At 32.7% G+C, this 21,349-nt stretch overlaps 4 protein-coding genes across 4 annotated transcripts; 1 reads left to right on the forward strand and 3 right to left on the reverse strand.

Annotated features, from left to right (window-relative positions):
- Positions 1-1,191: 1,191 nt before the first annotated feature.
- On the forward strand, positions 1,192-5,711 carry LOC146899854 (protein PLASTID REDOX INSENSITIVE 2, chloroplastic-like). The gene is made up of 2 exons (XM_085734452.1): positions 1,192-1,582; positions 5,436-5,711. Exons 1-2 carry the CDS (start codon positions 1,244-1,246, stop codon positions 5,625-5,627), a joined length of 531 nt encoding a protein of 176 aa, XP_085590578.1. The 5' UTR covers positions 1,192-1,243; the 3' UTR covers positions 5,628-5,711.
- Positions 5,582-6,884, reverse strand: LOC146899855 (uncharacterized). Its single transcript, XM_085734454.1, has 3 exons — positions 6,502-6,884; positions 6,245-6,381; positions 5,582-6,050 (listed from the first exon to the last, which is right to left on the reverse strand). Exons 1-3 carry the CDS (start codon positions 6,767-6,769, stop codon positions 5,940-5,942), a joined length of 516 nt encoding a protein of 171 aa, XP_085590580.1. The 5' UTR covers positions 6,770-6,884; the 3' UTR covers positions 5,582-5,939.
- Positions 6,885-9,712: 2,828 nt separating this feature from the next.
- LOC146899856 (methylsterol monooxygenase 2-2-like) lies at positions 9,713-12,369 on the reverse strand. The gene is made up of 7 exons (XM_085731258.1): positions 12,295-12,369; positions 11,873-12,010; positions 11,052-11,197; positions 10,806-10,925; positions 10,500-10,712; positions 10,320-10,400; positions 9,713-9,977 (listed from the first exon to the last, which is right to left on the reverse strand). The coding sequence occupies exons 1-7, from the start codon at positions 12,322-12,324 to the stop codon at positions 9,890-9,892; spliced, it is 816 nt and encodes a 271-aa protein (XP_085587384.1). The 5' UTR covers positions 12,325-12,369; the 3' UTR covers positions 9,713-9,889.
- Positions 12,370-16,071: 3,702 nt separating this feature from the next.
- LOC146899857 (nucleobase-ascorbate transporter 6-like) lies at positions 16,072-20,641 on the reverse strand. Its single transcript, XM_085731257.1, has 14 exons — positions 20,213-20,641; positions 19,692-19,789; positions 19,418-19,594; positions 19,218-19,318; positions 18,929-19,004; positions 18,766-18,825; positions 18,476-18,660; positions 18,213-18,309; positions 17,804-17,890; positions 17,611-17,669; positions 17,348-17,439; positions 17,005-17,082; positions 16,748-16,908; positions 16,072-16,474 (listed from the first exon to the last, which is right to left on the reverse strand). The coding sequence occupies exons 1-14, from the start codon at positions 20,322-20,324 to the stop codon at positions 16,256-16,258; spliced, it is 1,602 nt and encodes a 533-aa protein (XP_085587383.1). The 5' UTR covers positions 20,325-20,641; the 3' UTR covers positions 16,072-16,255.
- Between the last annotated feature and the right edge of the window lie 708 nt (positions 20,642-21,349).

Below are 21,349 nucleotides of genomic sequence, written 5' to 3' on the forward strand. Positions count from 1 at the left end.
TCTAATGCATGAGTGAATTGCTGGAACCATAAATCTGTAAAATACTGTTAGGAGATACGCTTGGTGTGGTTGTGCAATACACGTCAAGGAACTCATAGTATCCTGAAGGGGATTCGCCGGTCATTCCTTATTGCATCCAATTACAGTTATTGGTGGGGGCGAATCGAACCTAAAGGTTAGTGTGGCAACCCCATACGCTTTGAGTTTTACATGCATAATCATTAAACATTTCAGGTTTCAAGTGCAGCAGCCTCTTCCCAACAAACAAGATATATAACATTAACAACTCATGCTCCCAAACAAAAAGAGGACATCTCCAAGAAAACAACCAATTGCACTCCGGTGAATTGAGAGTCCCTAAGTAAATGGCTGCACCATGGTGGTCGGTAATTCCCACACCAAAGTGACAGGACAGTAGGATCATAGGACCAAGAACTACTGGACTGCTTTTATCTTTCAATTATATATATATATCATATATTATTGTGACGATGTCTTACCATATAATCTTGGAGTAGTCAACTATTATTATATTAATCTTTTTCCAAGCATGTTTCTCCTTTTGGTATCTGCTGATGGTTGAATAAATTTGATGTATCACTCATTAATAATTTGGAGCTACATTGTTCATTTGCAAGTTTAAAATTACGACATGTCAAGATCGATAATATTGCGGTCAAATATGGTTAATGCAGTTGTAATTACGATGGAAGAGACATAAAAAACATTAAGGTCTCAAGCATAATTAATGGTTACAAACCTTTTATTTAAAAAAATCTTGCTCATTTGTGTGTGATAATTTGTATTTGCATATTGTGAACATAAATTACAAGATGATTATAACAACTTAAACTATTTGGTTTCATGTATCTTGTTCTGACTTGTATATTCTTTTTGTTGCAAATTAAAGTTACACGTTCATGATGGATGTTTTCTTGAAAATCAAATAACTCACGCGTTTATGATCCTAAAAATCTCTTTATGCTTAATTTTTTTTTTTTTTAGAGAAATGTTTTTTCTTAATTTGACCAATTTTGAATTTAGCTTAGGAAATAATTCACTACTAACTATATTTTTGAAAAAAAGTCATCATCTAATCTAATGAACAATTATTGTAGAGTTTAGAATTAAATATGTATCAATTAATTTAAAACTATTTTATGATGTTAATAATTTATTTACTCAACCGATTTTTTTGTCCAAGAAAAACACTAGAGAGAAAATCAATCCAAGTTCAGCACCAATGCTGCATTTCACTTCATCTTCTTCTTTCCCAACGGTTACTACTCTTTCTTCCGTTACAAAACCATTACCCTCTAAAACCCTTATCCTGCGCCACTATCTCCAATGCCAACTTTCTTCTTCTTCTTCTTCTTCCCACTTTGCAAATCCCATTTCCAGAACAACCCTCACGTGCATTCTCGGAGACTCGCAGAAGCACGTGTACCCTGACCCAATTCCCGAATTTGCAGAATTTGAGACTCAAAAGTTCAAACTTGAACTGTTACAGAAGCTTTCGGACTCGGAGGATGTAGATGAGTTTGGTGATGAACTTGATGCAGTTGTTGACGATTGTGCTCAGGTTAATATCGTTTTTTTTTTTTTTAAGAACAAAAGTTTACTTTGAAAAATATGCTTGCATTCAATGCATTGTAATATTCTTGTTGAGTGCTAGATGCTTGAGAAAAAACTTGAACCAATTTTGTGATTGATTCATTGGAAAAAGGTTAAATATGTTGTTATTCGCTATAAATCAATGACACAGACACCAGACACATCAACACCCGTACAAATTTGAAAATATGAGTTAATTGAATGCAATCACATGCGTCATTGTCTTGTCGGTGTCCACCGACACACATCGGTGCTACAGAGGTTATTAACTTTATCTCAAATTTGATTTTAGTCTCAGTAGGCACTTTTTTCAGGGGGGTAAATTACAACAATGCATGCATCTAGTCCTGTGTAGGGATTAAAAATATGTAGTTTTGTAATCTGTAGGGATTAATAAACGGATAGATGGACACTACTAGGGGATGAGTTTAGCAGACGAGACTAGTCTCTCACAACTGGTGAACTAAACTTAAAATTTCGGCTGGCAGAGGTGTTCATATTTAATGTTTATCAATGCCTCGAATATGATTAACTTCAATGGAGGGAACCTTTGGAAAATAAAAAAAGGGATATATGGAGTAAAAACAAATAAAAAACGTTAATTTTATAGAGACTAAAAATTTAGGGTTAAGGACGCTTTCGCCCCCTGCCACTTGGGTGAATTCTGGTTTTCCCCTTGTAATTTTTGTTGTTGTATGTCCACCCTTGTAATTCAAAGGTACATTGCTTGTAGACCTTCGAGGCATTAAATTATGAGATGAGATTAAGGGTACTTTCGCCCCATGCCACATCATCTGTTGTACGGTTAGGTGCCTCAAAGGTTTAAAAGCAAATAATTTTTGAAATACAAGATTGTAATCCCAAAAACAAAATAAAAAATACAGAGGATAAATCAAAATCCGCTCAAATGGTAGAAGAGAAATACTTATTGGGCACAGCCCCAAATCAAAAGCATTTTGACAATACATAAATAATAAAATTTAGAAGAGAAATAATTTAGTCACATCACTTAATACTATTTCTATTAAACTTTATCATTCATGCGTGTGCGCCCAAATAATTTTATTTGGGTTGTGTCTACGCAAGAGTTGCTCATGGCAGGGGCAGAGGTGCATTTAACCCAAAAATATACTTAATAATAAAAATAGTACGATTGAATTATGTAGCACATGTGTGCAACTTTGTTGTTTTCTGTTTGGTCCATTCGAAGATACTGGTTATATGATTCAACATTGTAGAGTCAATGATTGGGTTTTTTGATTTTAAGTAAGATTTGATTGTGACAGTTCTATAATAAAGTTGCTTACAACTTACTTATTCAAATCCGGCTGAAATCTAGTCTTTAACATTAAAATGTCTTCACTTTTCGTTTTCATGGCAGTTGTGATGTCAATATCTTGTGATGTTTACACATTCACCTGTATAAGTACTATTTTATTGAAAGTTTAACTGTTTAAATAATTTATGCATTTAATGCCATTGCTTTCAGTAAACTATTTTAGGACATCATATATAGTGTAAACTGTTGACGGTGGCTTGGCGCAACGGTAAAGTTGTTGTCGCGTGATTGAAAGATCATGGGTTCAAGTCTTAGAAAGAGCCTCTTGTGTAAAAAAAAAACAAACAGGGTAAAACTGCGTACAATACACCAATTGGTGGGACCTCTTCGGACCCTGCGTATGCGGGAGCTTTAGTGCACGGGGTTGCCTTTTTTGTATATAGATACACAAAAGTCAATTAGTTTCTCTATCTCCCTCTAAATGTGAGGCTAGTTGTCCAGACCCCAAGTCAATTAGTTTCTCTATCTCCCTCTAAATGTGAGGCTAGTTGTCCAGACCCCAAATTAGATTTAGTTGCACGTTGAACACTTTGTTTTGACTATGACTCATATTCACTTCATTGTATTTTGTAACCCTTAGAATTACATTATGGAAAAACTATAACAACCACTCTCCTTTCGAAGACTTAGGCACAACTGGCTGAACTCCGTGATCAATAGTTTGTGTTTTTGTGTGTGTTTATTTATCTGTTCTCTTTAAATCGGATTTACTCTTTGAACACTTTGCATCAATTTTATCAATCAACATAAAACTGTACAATAACTAGTAACTACCACTATTGTAGATAATATACAACTTTCTTTATTTATAATTTATAATTTATATACATTTTTGCTGGAAATCAGTTGACAATTTGACTCCGCATGCATCTGACTACTATTGTGTTCTTCGTTATCTTTCTCTGTTTGTACAATCTGGTTATAAACAAAAGAAAATAGGTCTACACTCTCATGTCTTACGCATTGAACATGAGAAAAGTTTTTGTTGATTAAAACGATAAATTACTGCAGTGTTAGTAATGTATTGTAGTGTATACAGTAAAAGATGAAGCCTTGAGACTGAGTAACCGATATGTGGTCTACGGTAGACCGATACTTGAAAGTCACTCAAAACTTTGGCACGACAGCCGCCACATTTGAGTAGAACTTTACGGTTTTCCACGTCCTTACGGCTGAGACAGTCATCTAATTGGTGTTGTTTTGAGAATAACAGAAGAACACAAACATAAGTTGAGTTTTGAATACTAATTTCTGTTTCTGAATCGGCACCGATTGGGTCATTATCTTAGTCGTTAGGGCGATTAATGCTATGATTTTGTACTTCCGAGGAGTGTTCATCGGTTGTTGTTGGAGTTTTTTTTTTTTTGTTACAAGTTGTTGTTGGAGTTTCAAACCATTCTTAAGCATTGATTCACACAGTAGATGATATGAAATCTTTTCCACTCTAGACATCGCGTGTATTCCCTTTGAATCAAATATTCTTTTTGTGAAAATAAGCAAATGTATAAAAGAAACAAAATCATTCGCTGCATTTGTTTTATCATCAAAGAATTGTGCCGTGTTTATTGCCTGCAAACTAATAATGAAGTCGAAAGATATACACTTAATACTCTGATAATAGTTATTGTGTTTGTAGCCATTAAATGATACTATTTGATAGCAGCACTGGCTTAATCAGTTTCATAAGAATTCACCTTGCTTCTTGTTGATTGATTATTGATATGTCAGGTCTGTGCAAGTTTTTATTGGCTACTTACACATTTACGATTATGACTTCATGGGAGTACTTGTTTGTTTCAAGAGAAAGAACTGGTTTTATTTTGTCTCTTCTTTATTTTGTTGTTAACACAAGCAAGTAAAAATGCATTATCTTATTTCTGTGATTCCAGTAACTAGTGATGAATGTTTCCCAAGTCATTATGGTTCCAAACTCTTAAAATCAGGTAGATAAGTGTCAAATTCCTTCATAATCAATTGACTTCCGCTATCCGCTACAATTGCAGAATAGAACCAAGGACCAACTCTTGAGACGTGGGAAAGTCATATTTAACCAGAATATTTATTACCTTCTGCTATAAAGAAACTTCTTTCCTTTCTTTTCTAACCTAAACTAGAATGATGCAATTATTAACCAGCTTAGAAAGAGGAACAAACAGAAAACTCAGCACAATTTTATAGGCATCCTAGATCAGATTATTTTGTAGTTTTCTGACAGATTTGGCACAAAACAGACCATGTTTTAACATGCAACCTATATTTGATGCTTCAGACTTTAATCTATTGTGTGCATGTTTGAATTGGTGGTGAATTCGAAAGAATCATGGTGCTGCCACCCGGGTTTTTGCCAAAAATACACTTTGGAACTTCAACAAAACCCTGGTGGTAACCATGAATTCGTTAAATTCAGCGTGATTCAAACTATATTTTACTTTGAACTAAATTAAATGAGTCGTAGTAGTAACCATTCTTTGATGGAAAACAGATATTTAGCGAGTTTTTGCACAAGGAGTATGGAGGTCCTGGGACACTGCTGGTGACACCGTTCACAGATATGTTTGTAGCTTTAAAGAAGAAGAAATTACCAGGAGCACCTCTGGCAGCCAGAGCATCACTATTATGGGCACAAAATTATGTTGATGAAGATTGGGAAATTTGGAACTCAAAATTGAAATGACTTGTACTTATACATTTACAATGTAAAGATTTATCATTTTCTTGTAACATTTTTGTATACTTTAAATAAAAAGAACTTCTAGTAGATTTTGATTTTGCATTCACTATTTTTTTCCTTTCCTTCTTTTTGGTGCTATACAAACTTGTTGTAACTGAACATGGTTACTGAGATTGTGACTGTAATTTGAGCCTCTGTTGAACTTTCTTTCCTATGCATGTATCAGAAGTTCAACGTGGAGGAGCATCCGACATGAAAGAGGCAATGAATAACGTTCTGAGACACGGTAGTACATTTCACAAGTTATACCACCACTCAACCGGAAAACTCTGAGATGCTTTGTAAGGACGGGCGCCATGATTTTGGTCTCGGTGCAGCAGGATTTACTGATACTACCCTTAGCCTCTGTCTGTCTGCTCTCATTGCCTGAAATTTGTTATGTAGTTATAGCATCGGCTCTCATTAGTCATGTTGGCACAGACACAAAATGAAGACAATTTTGTACATAGTTATCAAATCCTGGTCTAATAATAGTTTATATTTTGCTCATTATTCATGGAATAGTACTTTACCAAAACGAAAAACCAAAAATGACAGATGAAGATCTAAAAGAAACAAACCTGATACATCTTTCCTGTGTCCAACATCCCTTCACTCTCACAAGCTGAATTTTCCTTTTCCAGATGCATCATTTCCACATCCTCCACTGTCTTTCCCCGTGCCTTCCTCTTCTTTGCTTTCAGTGCCTTCTCAACCTCTTCCAACCAAAACACGCAACAGATTTTCAGAAACGCAGACCAACACAACAACACTGTAAAGATGGAATAAAAAATACAAGGAGAAAACAAAAACAGACCATTGAAAACAAAGAAACTACCTTGAGTTGTGATGAGCCTATAAGCATGTCCTAAAGTGAGAGTGTCATCAGGCTTAAGCAACTTAACACGAGTGAAAAGCACAGGCTTCTTATCCTCATTATTACTATTCTCTCCTTCTTGAGGCAATGGCATGATGAGTGACACATAATAACCAGGATTTGCCCTCATGACATAACTTGCACTCACTGACCAATACAATCTCTCAATCTTCCCACTAGGGTGTTGGATCACTAGTGCTGCAGCATCTATTGTTTGACAATTCCCCATTTCTCACTCTCTTTCACAACCTCAACAAAAAAATGAAATTGTGCACTAATGAAAATGTATTTTTTTTCCTTCCTTATTAGCAACCCATAGGGTCTTCCTTTTTAAGAAGGGCTACTCCACTAACTTATGGTCGTTATGAAAGTCAATTTAAAGCCAAGTTTACATCAATATAGGTGGTGTATAGAAAAATTATTGATGGGGACCGTGTGCTAATAATTAATATCAAATCTAGTAAAATAATGTAACAAGTTATGTGATATTTTGTTTGTATATTTTTATTTTATTATTTTAGTATATGTTTGAGGATGATGACTAATCGGAACCGGCATAGGCCCTATGAATAGGGTGTAAGTGCCACGTGGAGAGATGAGAAAGCTAAGAACATTGGAAGGATTCAGTGGCCGATGTTGAGGGGGTCAAGGATTTATAGTTTAGATGTAAGTTAAGGTATGGATTGTTGTTGTAACAATAACTTCTTGTTAACAAAAGACAAATTAATCACCAATTATAAAATTGTTTTAGGTGGAAACTGACCCATTGAAAAGGACACTGACTTATTCTGGATTAAGAATTGTAGTTAGATTTAATTTAATTTAATCTCAAAAGATGTCCATAAATTTGATTTACAATAGATGAAGTTAAGTGTTTATTCATCAAATGAGATTAGGTTCATATTTTGATAATTTGAGTTATAACGTTTAGCGGATATTATAGAGCAAAAACAAGCCTCTGACACGTAGATGATTAGTTTACTTTCTAAAAAAAAATCATGGTAACAAGTGTTTATGGAGCATTCAAATATTTTAAATTAAACAATTTTTCTAAAAATATCAAATATTTTGATTTTCAATGTTTTGAACATATACATTTTTACAAATACTTATAACTTATGGTTTTTAAAGAGTGTTTAAATGCACTTGTTGGTATTTTCCAAATAATAATAAAACTACACGCACCTAAAAATTTAGAGAAATTGTCAATCCACTCACCATCACGGCCTCTCCGATGATACCACCACATGATGTTATTCTCCCTTACAATGTATTCAGCTTAACCTATCCCTCTGATAGAGGCTTCAAAGTCACTAGAGCAACCTTATGATGATTTCTTAAAAAAAACCATCACTTTTTCTACCTTATGAGTTTTTCGTGCGCCCTATTCATATTATAAAATCTGAAATGTTTCAATGTGTTTTTGAGGTTTTTATGGGATGCTTATACGATTTATATTATATAATCCCGAATAAAACAGGACGTGCGAGAAATCAATAGAATGGAAAAGAATGAGTCTTCTTCAAATTACTTTGTTCGGCATCCTCGCTTGATAATAGTCTCAAATCAAATTCATCACATGATATACATAAGAGAAATTGGTCTATGAAAGTTCTCTATATGCACCTCTTTATTCCTCCAAGACCACAAACAATGACACACGGTGGTCCAAAAATTCGTCCACCCCACTAGCTCATTCCAACCCGCATCAAAACTTATATTAAAATTAATGCACTACTAAAGTTCCTCCATAAAAAATGTCTGTAAAACTGTCATGAACCGTGTTCAACAATCAAAGCTAGCAGACTATCTCTCATAACATGTAGCTCAATCTCATTAATACTACCACAAAAGACTACCACGTAGCATTATCGATCCCTATTCTACTCTTGTATAATTAGTCAATAATCTGATGCGCTTCATTATTCAAATGAAACGTCTCACTCTGCAACTTTTATTTTCCATATCTTCACCAAATCTTCCCTTCCGTCGGATTGATTAATCTAGAAGTTTATAAAATTATGCTGGTATGGGGGAGAAAATATTGTACTTATTTTTGGAACACCGGATGTCTCTATATATATATATAGGCGTCAAAGGAACTACCAGATATCTTAGACAGGTTACATGCTTTTATCGCGCTAAATAGGTGTGCAAGAACTAAACCAATGATTCGATGAACAAATCCAAACCAATTAAGCTGGATCGATTATTTTCTACGTTCGGATTCAAACAAAATCAAAATCAAACAAAATGTAAAAACAAAACAACCATATCAAACCAACGTTATTCATCAATTTAGCTTGAAATTCATGAGAGAAAATATTTTTGAATCAAACCAAACCAATCATTTTTTAGTGGTTTGGATTTTTTTTCCATCACAAACTTAAACCAAACCAACTTGTTACACCCTTAACAAGTTGAGTCAAAAACTTAGTTGTTGAGTCAAGTAAAAGAAGCCTTAATAATAGTCACATCAAGAGATATCAATTGAAAGGCAATTTTCTATTAAAATATTTTTCTATATTTCTCAATTAAAAATATGGAACACAAAACATTTGAAACTTTTGAAATATACTCAATTTACAGCAAACGCTGCATAGAAAAAACTAGGTTTAAATATGAACTCTCAAAATAGTAGTGCTGAGGTTGTTCACATGAGACGAAGTGGCACTGGCAATTGGCTTGTTCATGGTTTTGTCCAATTTGTCATTTCAAACCCAGACTAAATTTGGTTTGTTGATTTTGGTTTAGGAGAGATCTTAATTTTCTTTTTTAAATTATGTACACTATGAAATGCTTTTTAAAATCAATTAAGTGTGATCAAAGTATTATACGATCATTTACCATGTTCTTTGAAAAAAATTTAAAAATGTCAAATATATTTTAAAATATACCCTTGGTCCTCCAAAACGCTTCCAAAATCTCCTCCCAAACAGACCCTTAGGTTGTAGTACTCTCAAAAGAATGCCAATTCTAAAATAAATTTATTCTCTTCTTACAATGCAAATCTAGAAGCACATTAGCTAGTGTCTGGTAGGTCACAGAACAATATTAAGCTCAAATCGGGAGAGGTGTCTAACATGCATATGAATCGTCTCTTTCATTTCATTCAACTGGTTTAAATCCAAAATAGTTAGTGTTTGCCAAGAAAGAATTGGAATCAACAAAATAGGTGCACAATAAACTTTTCTAGATTACAGGGCATGCATTTCCAAAATAATCCATACGTTGTCGACAATAACAGCTACCAAATTACAGAACAAGACAAGACAATTTTCAAAATTTCCCTTAAGTTTGGAAATCAACCTTTTCAATGGTTCTAGATATCTACAATATGTTCCCTTCCTCACTGTTTCTTTTGTTCGCTATTGTATTCAACTTCAGTGTCCTTTAATGCTTTCAACTTTCTGTATCCTATATCAGTTCCAAATATCCTATTATAATGGACAAAAATATCACATATCATTGTCAGTTTAGCAAGCGGGATATCCAATTTATCAACCAACGTTACTAGGAAATAGATTACCAGTCATCGTGCATCCACACTGCTGATCTAGACAGTATGATTTTGATCTGACAGTTTATGTTTTGACTTCATTTTTGGATATGTTTTGTAAAGTCAAAATACAAACCGTCAGATTAAGATCAGGAAGGCTGAGGTCACGTGACTGTGAATATGAGGTTATAACAACAGCAGGGAGTCCAGTCCAATGTTACTTGGCTCATCTTATTAAGATGAATATGACAAAATAAAAAAAAAATAAAAAAAAACTTACCGGTCCATGTATGTAAAGGTTGATGAATAGTTTCCAGACTTAGTGTACAACAGACGATGATGATAGTCATGAAAATCGGCTCTGAAAATGGAGATATACATTTTAACAACTGAGAAACAAACAAAATAACCAAAACTAAAAGGTTGATGTCAAGTGAAGGAAAGGGAACATGAAACTCACCCTCCATAAAGTGGTAAGAAGTTTGAGGGGCTCCATGGGAAATGATAACCGCAATGTGCCTCAACTGTCTCAAGGACTCTAAGAACCATCCATAGCCAAAGAGTAATCAAGTGAGGACCAGTGATAGCAGGACCAACAATGGTCGCAAATCCAAGGAATAGTATCTCAGCAGGATGAGCATATTCAGAAGTCAGTCCAAATGGTGTGGCATACCTTCACAACATAGTTAAACACCTTTGAGCTTCAAGAAAAACCCAAAACCACTTCACAGCTCATTGATAACTGTAGAACATGTATAAAACTTACTCGTGATGAACACTATGTACATGTTTGTACAACCATTTTGTGTGCAGTATCCTATGTCCCCAGTAGAATACAAAATCCTCCAAAATGAAGTAAAATATTATCTGCATTAAAACAACTCTCCTGCAAAATCGAAAGCAAGTCTTGCTAAGCAATCTTCATTGAAAGATGTATTCTAAATGTTTATAGGAAAAGTTCCCATCATGGAACTCATAAGCGAACTAGTGTTCTAAAGAAACCTGAAAGTACCAGGACGGCAGAGGAAGGCTACTTTGCATACCCATGTATTTGAAAACAGGATATGAAAAAATCATCACAGGTAGATTGACTCCAAAATGATACACCAATAAGCGAATAATACATCTCTCCTGAGATTCACGGCTGTTAGTTTTTGCCTACATGAAAGTGAGAATTAGCAATCAAATCTTACATACTGATCATACTATACTCATAGTATGATGATACTATGCTCTAAATCGATGACTGAAAAAAAAAATTAAGCTGCAGGAGCAATACTCATATCATATATAATATATGCTGGTGTAGGAAAAGGACCAAGAGATACAGGAATGATGACCAACATACCAGATCTCAAACACAAGCAGAAACATGATTTAGTTGCATAAAATAAAAGACAATTCAAATATTTCTGTTAGTAGACAATTACATATCAAATAAGGATGGAATACATTTATCTTTGGAAGATGGTACCAGAATATGTTCTCAGTTTGCATTAATGAACTACAGGATGCACACGTTCAAATAAACAAACAAAAAAAATGCTATATAACTTTATATATAAAATTGCTTGCTACGTTGATGAAAATAAATTGATATATGTTTTGCAGGATTACAAAAAACATCTATTACTGTTTAAAAAGGAAAATCTAATATAATTTTCACTTTTAAATACCATGACACATCGTTTAAAATCATTGTAGCATAGTGGAATTTGAACAAACCGTCATTTTCGAAAATCTACGATCGACAACCCTAGGTTAATCTAGATTGAAATACAAAAATAACAATAATAAAGTTTAAGGTGTCAATGAAACTGAAAATGGGTAAACCTGAATTTTGTACTTTGAGAGCCATCCTGCCCTCTCAAGCCAAATAAATGGAAGCCCAGATAAAAAGAAAACACTTTCATGCAGAAAGAAACTCCCCAAACATGCCAATTGAAAATCACTGAAATTTGTGATCAAGTACTGCACCAAAAAACCAAAGAAACAGATAATTATATATCTAACTAAAATCTGAGTACAAAAACGAACAAACATCATTTGTATTCTAACATATTTAAATCATCTACATTATTTGAACAAGAAGGAAGTGAAAAATCGAATAATAAAATAATCCAATTTCCATTAAATCAAAATGAATAATCAAGAAAAAACAGAGAATAGTAATAATAAGTAAGATTGTTTATAATAAAAATAAAATGCATGTAATGATTTGGAAATAAAGAAGAGAGGAGAGAAAACGAACGAACCTGCCAAGCAGATTCGATGATGAACGCCATAGCGAGAGCAGAGGAGAGAAAAGTGCCACTGTCACACTGAGTTCCAGATCGATACACACTATTCTATTGTATTTATAATAAGGGTAGTGCTATCTTGTGTTATTTGGGCACATGTTAAGAAACCTAAAAAAGAAATGTTTTATAAAATTTTATACATTCAACTCATTAAAAAGTTAAAGATTAAATGTAATGTACACACTCTAATGACTTATTTGTATATTTGTTTCATTAACTTGTGTCTTGAGGGCATAAGTTAACATTTTCCTTATAATAAATCTATGATTTTTGGTCAAAAATAATAATAATATCTCAGATTTACTTCCAATCACTACCAAAAAAAAAAGATTTACTTCCAATCCACTTTTTCTTTTCTTCAAATTCATATGCAATTTATTATTTTTTCCTAAAAAAAAATGCTGCCTTTAACGCTATAAGCTCGTCTGAAGTTTTTTTGTTAGTAACAGTATTTTTACAACGATTTTATAACATATTTCATGAGTTTATAGTTTATTTTCTAAACACTATTTAAAATAGCATTTGAATAATGTTTAGAATATTATTAGAATATCTCTAAAAGTATATATTTTTTTAACGAGTCATGAATTATTATTTTTTATGTTTTTGAAGATAAAAATTCGTATTTAATTCCTGGTTTATTAAAAAAAATTGGGAGATATTCTTTTTTTGGTAGTGACCGGGGTTTGAACCCCGGACCTTACATATTTTATGCATTGTCCCAACCAATTGAGTTAAGCTCACGAGGACAAATTGACAGATATTCTTATAATATTCTAAACATTTACGAAAATTTTTCATTCAAAAATATAAAGAATACACATGGATTGACTTAAAATGTTGACTCAAAATTTTTGAGGGACAATGAGTTAAAGAAATTTTTTATAGAGACTAAAACTAAAATTTTATATATTTATAAGGATAAACACGTATTTAACCCAATAATTTTTTACATAAACAACGTATAAAATTGTGTGAAAAAGTAAATAATATTAATCAAAGGTTGATGGGGATTAATATGGGTGGTCAAGATTTGTCCATATCTCAACTTTAAAAATAAAAATAAAAAATGAATACGGCGTATTTCCCTCCTGTCTTAAATATAAGAGAAGATTCTTTTTTCAGGTTCATTCAATAAATAATATACTATTTAGTTTATGTTATAGTCCAAATACATTAATAATTCAATGAACCTAAAAAAAATTCTTCTCTTATATTTAGGACCGGATGGTATGATTAGTTTTTTTTTTTGGTGCTATGTTTAAATGATTAGAGGTGATACAAGATTTTTCTTATCTCCGGGACACTAGTTAAGGAAACTAAAAAAATTAAATTTTAAAGTAAAAATAACACTTTTATGTTTTTTAGAAGTTGACAACACAAGTTAAAATGTAAAACTTTCTACATTTGATTCTTTAACCGGTGTCTTGGAACACTGATTAACATTTCCTTTTTTTTATGATAGATGTGATGATGGTAATAATGCAAATGAGAATCTCTATTTGTAGCACTTTCACCCGTCAAATTATTAATTATGGTCTTTTATGATGTAATGTAATCTCATCTCATAAAAGCGAAAAAGGATATTGCGTAAAAAGTTAGCAGGGCCAATCGATTGGCTTGTAGTGAGTCATTGTTTTAACTTTTTGAATCCCAAATGTCACCGTCATGGATTTTTTTCTTATAAAAAGAGAGACCAGAAATTGTAATTATTTTCTTATAAAGAGAGACCAGAAATTGTAATTATAGTATGATTATATCTTTTCTTATAATAAATATAATAGTATTATCTTTTGTTAAAAGAGAAATAAAACTTTGTGGTAAAAAATATTTAAAATAAAAGTAATTTTGATATAAATAATTTAGAAATTATTTTTAAAAGACTTTTAAGAAAAAGCTATAAATCAAGGATGAAAAAAATGTTGAAAATTACTTTGCATGTTAAAACAGATTTTTTTAATTAATATGGTCAAAAAGACATGGACATCATAAATTATAGTTTTCTCTTTTCTATTTTTTATTTTTTTACAAAAGCAAAACGATATTCATCATTCAAATTAATAGAATACATCAGATAATATGATAAAATCTAAGTTCATAGTATATGACGATAAAATACCTACAAATAATATGATAAAATATAAATTAGAATAAACATGTTTCCGAATCTGCAACGTTGACGTCCAAATTATTGATTGAATAAGTGATTGATTGAACTTAATCTTTCAATAGAAACCACACGAACAGCACAACAAGACGCGAAATCAAACAGCACCGCACAAGACGACAAACAACACAACATCACACTCGAAAGAAAAAATCGCAAAAAAAAAAAAACGACAAAGAAAAAACTTGATATATGTGAAAATCACTTATTTAAATTGAAAGAAAAGAAAAAAAAATTATATGGATGATTCTAGATCAAAAAATAATCTAAAACCACCATCCTTGATGAGTGAAAGAGAAATAGAACCTAGAGAGATGATGAACCAACCAAATGAATTATCTATCAAGAGATAGACAAATTTTCGATTATACACCATATCAAACTCTAAATTTATGTCTAGTTCACAAAAGGAAGGTAGATGAAAGAAAGACAAAGAAAAAGAGTAGAAAACATCATTTGATTGTCTTTCACGTAACATTGGTTGGAAAAAAAAATCATATGAAACAAATTTATCCCTCCATTTGATTTAATAAGAAATTAACGGCCAAAGTACTAAATGGAACCAGCACCGGAAGTGAGGCACACCTGACGTCTTGAGACCTGCAGATCTCAACAGATCTGGAACATCAGAGAATCAAAGAGAATAGGAATCAAACACAACTAGTCACGTCAGAACCACATATTGAACCCTAACTTTAGACATAAACTAACCCTAACTTTGTTGGCGTGATTTAGTTTAACCATTCAATAGTTGGTTAGATTTAGACATAAACTAATAATAATTGTTACTCACTTTGACGTTCTTAAACCTTCGATCGGTTAGGGCTCCGATCTAAGACACTAGGGAGCAGTAACTATTGGAGAAAGTTAGTGACAAAGACATTGACTTGATTATTTTGAGCAAAGGTATTGAAATAAGATAATTAGTAGTACTGTATTCAGAGTTTGCAGTTTCTCAATTAAGGCAGGGAAGGAAATCTGACATGACCTAATTGCTCTCTTAAGGAATTAAAACCAACCACTTTGTTACTATTAACCTAATCATAATCATGGTATTTACGCCGAAGCTAGGCAATCCCTATGGAGACGAACTCTTTTCTATAAATATTACTACTTAACGTCACACTAGTACATTTGCTAGTCGTTTTGTTCATCATCTATATTGTTAAATTGTCGTGATACTAATAAAATCAATTGTAATAATTTAGATGCGGCTACCAAATAGCGAAGAAGAGATTAAAAAATGACCTAATCACCTTTACTTCTTGATTTTATCAAAACCTAATTCATCTTGTGAATAAAAGTTTATGCCTTGTGCATCCCCCGATTTTACACATCCTAATTACAATTGACATTTTTAAGTAGAATTTTCATAATCCATGCGGATACAAGCTTTATAAATATTACTATTTGACTACAATTTAGTATTATCGGTGTCAATGTCGTATCCGGGGTGCCTAACAGGTTTTTGCTTATCCCATAATTTGTATCTTATCTTTGCCAAGTGATGTGCAGCTAAGAAATAAACGGAGAGAGGTAAATTAATAGAAAAGAAATAAAAGTAATTTAAATCACAGAAAGAACTATGATATTCTTCAATAAACAAGCATCTACAACATGATATTGTATTCAATATGACAACATTCTTGTGAAAAAAATGACAATATTCATATTGCTACATTAAGAATGAAGAAAATTGTGTTTCTTCAAAATGAACATCACCATGCAAGTTCCAAGAGCATGGTCTAATTACACAGAAGGGAAAAACTTGTTTAGATTGAAAGGAAGAGAATAAAATTCTTCACTCCTTGTATCTGTCTTGAATGAACGGAACTTGTCCCACCAATGCATTCCTCTATCTTTACGTGTTTGATTATCTTTCTTGTGCAACGTTACGTCCAAAAACATTGCCAATAAACTGGCAACAAATGCTTCTGATGCAAATGGGACATTGATCATGTCATTGAACTGTCAAAAGGAACAAATATTTGTCAAGGAATAACTTTTCTATAAATTTTGAATTTGAATCTCTAGTTGAAAGGTCATGATTGTTTGCACTCTTAAGTTTATGAGTTATTCTTTGTTTACATCGGTCTCTCTAGTTGAAAGGTAATTTATTAATTTTTTTTTCTTCTTTCATGTATCATCTTTTCTTAATGTGTAAAATTGTCAAATGCAATGGTTAATGTAGGACGAAGGAAGTATTATATTGCATAAAAATTAAAGGAGAAAGATAAATACCCATCTTGCGCGTGTGTGTACAGGACCATAGCTTTTAAATGCTGTGTATTCATTGAAATATTGTGGTATAGAGAATCCCATGAAAATGGAGAAGCCTAAGATGAATTTTGTTCTAAAGCTGTTTAAATTGCAAAATTGAAGGAAGCTAAGACCTGCAGAACCTATGTTATGTCAACATAAAAAAAAAGTTAGCAAATTATACCTTGAATGAAATATCAATATTAATAGTCCAACTTATTTAAATTGATAATACATACCCACATAGGCAAAGAAAAGGCAATATAAAGCTGCAACTATTGGTGCTGGAATTGAAGCAAAAACAGCTCCAAATTTTCCTACATATATATTATGATCCATCACAACTTTTTAGGTTCAAGTCCAACAAGAAACATCAAACAAAGCACACTAGAACTGTCGGTTATGTAGTACTTGTACTTCATACTGAAACTGTGTTTGTTGTCCGATGTGTAAGTTTCACTATCATGGTTAAATTCAATCACTTCCATTTTTATTTTTTTTAGTGGTGTTGATGTGTCGGTGTGACTATCGTGTTTAGTGTTTGTATCAGTGCTTCATAGATTTCCAGCATTAAAATCTTACCAAGAATTGAGAAAAAGATCATGAATCCAGCCGATATTTGAACAACCCTGCGGCTACCTACACGCGTCAAAGCTAAGAGTCCTGCATTCTCTCTGAAGAAAAACCAATATTATGTTACATAGAATTCCTACTCTATTAGAAAGAAAAAAAAATCCATTACAGTCGCAGACATAAAAAATCCTAATGTGCGGCTGAAGTGAGGGTGCAATTATTGATTTAAAACCTCGCAAATAACATGAAATTATCTTGAATTGAAACCTTACACAGAAACTGATGATCCATTCCCCGTCCCAAAGATTCCAGATAACATTATTCCCACTCCCTGATACATACGAAATAACAATTATAGATGATCATAAAAAATTTAAACATTTGAAAATGTGACAGTATCTAAAGCAAGCGAAGTGAAAACAAAAAATGCATGGTTAGTGAAGGTGAGTCATAAGTTTTGTTTACCTGCCAACCTACACCTCTGCTAAGAACTGAAGGTGGAATTGGTGTTGCACTCGCATACCTTGACACAGCAATGAAAGCACCTGTTGACTGTGGAACAAGAAATATCAGAGTATTAGATGCAACAAAGGCTTTAGCTCATATACACTGATAAGTGGATAGACACTCGAGCGCAGGAAATTGTATTATTTAAGCATAATAAACAAACTACAATAGACACTCGGCTCTCGGAGACGTAGTGTTCTTGTGTGCGTTTGTTTATCTGTTTTATATTTAGAGTCGGGTTTGTTGTTATAACAAAGTCAATATGCTAATGAGTAATCACAACTACATGAGCTTTTAGGTAAGCTATAAGTTCAGCGATTTTGCTCAACAATGCATATATTAATTGCCAAAATAACAATAAATATACCTCTACTAGAGCAACTAATGAAGCAGCCATCATAGCAAAAGTTTCACCAGCATCAAATGTTGGAGCTCCCCATTGAAAGGGATACGGGACTCTTATCCTGCAAAATTTATTTTGTAAGCATCTGTTTGGAATAGCGTATCTGAGTTTATCTATTGGCATAAAGACTTATGAAATAGTTTGAGAAAGCTTATTAAAACAGTTTATAGATGAGAGCTTATGGAAACAACTTATGACATATAAGCTATTTTCAACTTAGTCCTTACCAAGGAGCACCACCTATAATTCCGGCACGATCTGTCCTACATGTAATTTGTGTTTTAGGTGCTGAATTTTTATAAGCTCCACCAACAGTAAGAAGATAAGCATAGAGCCACACAATTGCCACCGAGAATATAACTGCAAATCGATCAAAGATAGGTTTTTCTCCTTTCATCATGTGAGGAATGTACTGCAAAAACATGATGTTAGTAGATGAAAGGAAAACAAAGAACTAACAATACTATATATAGATGAAATATGGCTCTCTTATAAAACTATAATTCAATATTATTACCTGTGAAAATACTACTAGGATGATGATTTCTGGTAGTCCAATTTCCACGCATTTTGCAAGCTATAATTTTACAGCCACAATCAAAAGAGCGAGAGTCACACGTTATAATTATAAAACATATGGGAAGAAAATAAGGATTAGTTCTTGTTGCAAATATGCATACCACAGGAAATCCAAATTCATACAGTCCAAAGCCTGAGAGAGCAACCAATGGAACAGCAGAGAGAGGACTTAAGAACCTGAACAAAAATACATAGAATTATTCATGAATATGATAATATGAGGCTAATAAAAAACAATCTTTAAGATTAAATTAACCAACATACATTTTTTTGAAATTATTTAAATTTCAAGGACAAATTTTCCTATGTACTAAATTCGTGATGATGTTAAAGTAAAACGTGAGAAAGAGCAAAATGATCAAGTGGTTTAGATAGGGCATGTTCAAGAACCTCACTACATTGCGCCAAAGTCCACTAAAGCCAAGAACAATTTGAAGTGTTGAAGCAACTATAAGGGCACCCTGTGTTCCCCTCATTATCTTCTCAAATTTCTGCATATTTGTCAATTAAACAACAATGATTACATAATAGAAATCAAAACAAAAATAAAAAATGAAGATCTAATCAACTATAATTTGCGACAAACCAACCTCATGAGGATTCACAATGTCACTATATCTACCAGCCAAAATAATCGAAATAGTTGTTGGCACAAAAGTGTAGGATCCTCCAATAACCGCAGGTAGACGAGTTCCAAATGTTGTTTGGAAAAATGTGTTAATTCCAGCCACAAATAGTAGAGTCTGAATCACTTTTGCTTTCTCTTCCTATTGAATCATGATTGAGCCTTCATTAGATTTATGAACCAAACAATAATATTAATAACCACTTGCTTCTTCCTTTTAGATTGATTCTAAGACTTACATTTCCTCCTCCCATCTGAGGGACTAGAGAGCTTGGAATTAGAACAGTTGTACCAAGCATCACAAGGTAATGTTGAAAACCAAGTAGGATTGCCTCAGCTTCATTAACATAAAAGAAAATGTCAATGCAATATATGATGAAGCATATCACATTACAAATAATCATTAATAAAATGAGTAAACCTTCAATTTGCTAAACTATTCTTGATTAATGAAGTTAGCTCTTGAATTACTTTCAAAATAGAAGAAAAAAAGATAGTTCACATACTAACTTGATAGATTGAGAATAGTTTAAAGACGATTTATTATATTTAATTACTTCCATTTTTTCAAATCGGTGTTTAGGTGTCAGTGTCTTGTATTTGGTGTCTATGCTTCATAGGTCTACGGACCAAACAGAAAGTTTACTCTTGATGAAACCATGTAATGTTCCAAAAGATGTGATATGAGGAAGAAGGAGGATCTAAGTACTAGCCAAAAATATACTCAAAATGGTTCCAATGAAAAAGTTAAGTAACTTACGCCATGGAGGAGGACTTGTAATACAATAAGAAACATTTGGTAATTGATCTTTAACCGGATGTGGAAGAAGTTCATCTAGCTTTGGTTGTGGTGCAGCTCCACCTCCTGCCATTTTTCTTATTATGAACTTAACAATGCAACCAAAACTCAAACTTCTGAGAACACAAAATCGCAAAATCAAAGTTTCACTAGAGACTAATGTATCCCTACATCAATTTCTCAACCTCAAAAATAGTTACTATGCAACACCGACAGAGACACGAAACTAGATGAATATTTTGTGAATTGTGAATGATAAGTGAAATGATCAAAGAAGTAGAAGCTCAAGCAACCCTTAGAGAAGAAAAACAAAAAGAATGAATAATTTCTTCACTCTTGGGAAATTCAAACAAGAAGTCAAGTTTAAGGGAGACAACTTGTCAGCAACGTAATGCAATGCAACAAATGTTGAAGTATATGACCCACATGGAGTCTATGGAAACATAAAGTGAGTGTGAAGATGTGAAAAAAAGGAAAAAGAGGTAGCCAGCTCCTACTAAAGCAACAAAGAAAATCATAAATCTAAAAGAATCTCTGGTTTCTTACATTGCTTTACATTTTATTACAATATTGTAATCCAATATTTAATAGTGTTAAGTGTTAACAATAGTTAATAGTACTTTTCTTTTTACTCAACACGTAAAGGTAAAGTAATGCATAAAAGCATCTTGACCTTCACCTTTATTAACCTCAGATTTACTATACCAATATTTTTCCAACAAAAATAAATAAATCAGTGAAACATTTGAAGATTTTGACACAACAAAAAGTTTACCATATTATTCACTTTTTGCTCTTATTGAATAGTACTATTGACTGCAAATGAACAAAAGTTTCTTATTTTTACCTTGATCTATTATCAAAAAATTAGTTGGATATTCACATTGTTGTAACTTGTGATTTTTCTTCTAGCTTAAGTAATTTATAAAATGAGGTTTTTGTTATGTAGCTGCAGGTTCAAAGTGATTGTTTAGGCCATGGTTTGTTACTTGCTGCTCAAACCGAAATTTCGTATAGTCATTACAGTTGGTCTATATTACGTCGTTGCTAGAGAACAGATGGCTCATATACTTTGACAGATTGAGAACTTGAAATCTC

Source organism: Medicago sativa, chromosome 8, assembly GCF_051527215.1.
Source record: "Medicago sativa cultivar Bolivia chromosome 8, Bolivia_mono, whole genome shotgun sequence".
Lineage (NCBI taxonomy): Eukaryota > Viridiplantae > Streptophyta > Magnoliopsida > Fabales > Fabaceae > Medicago > Medicago sativa.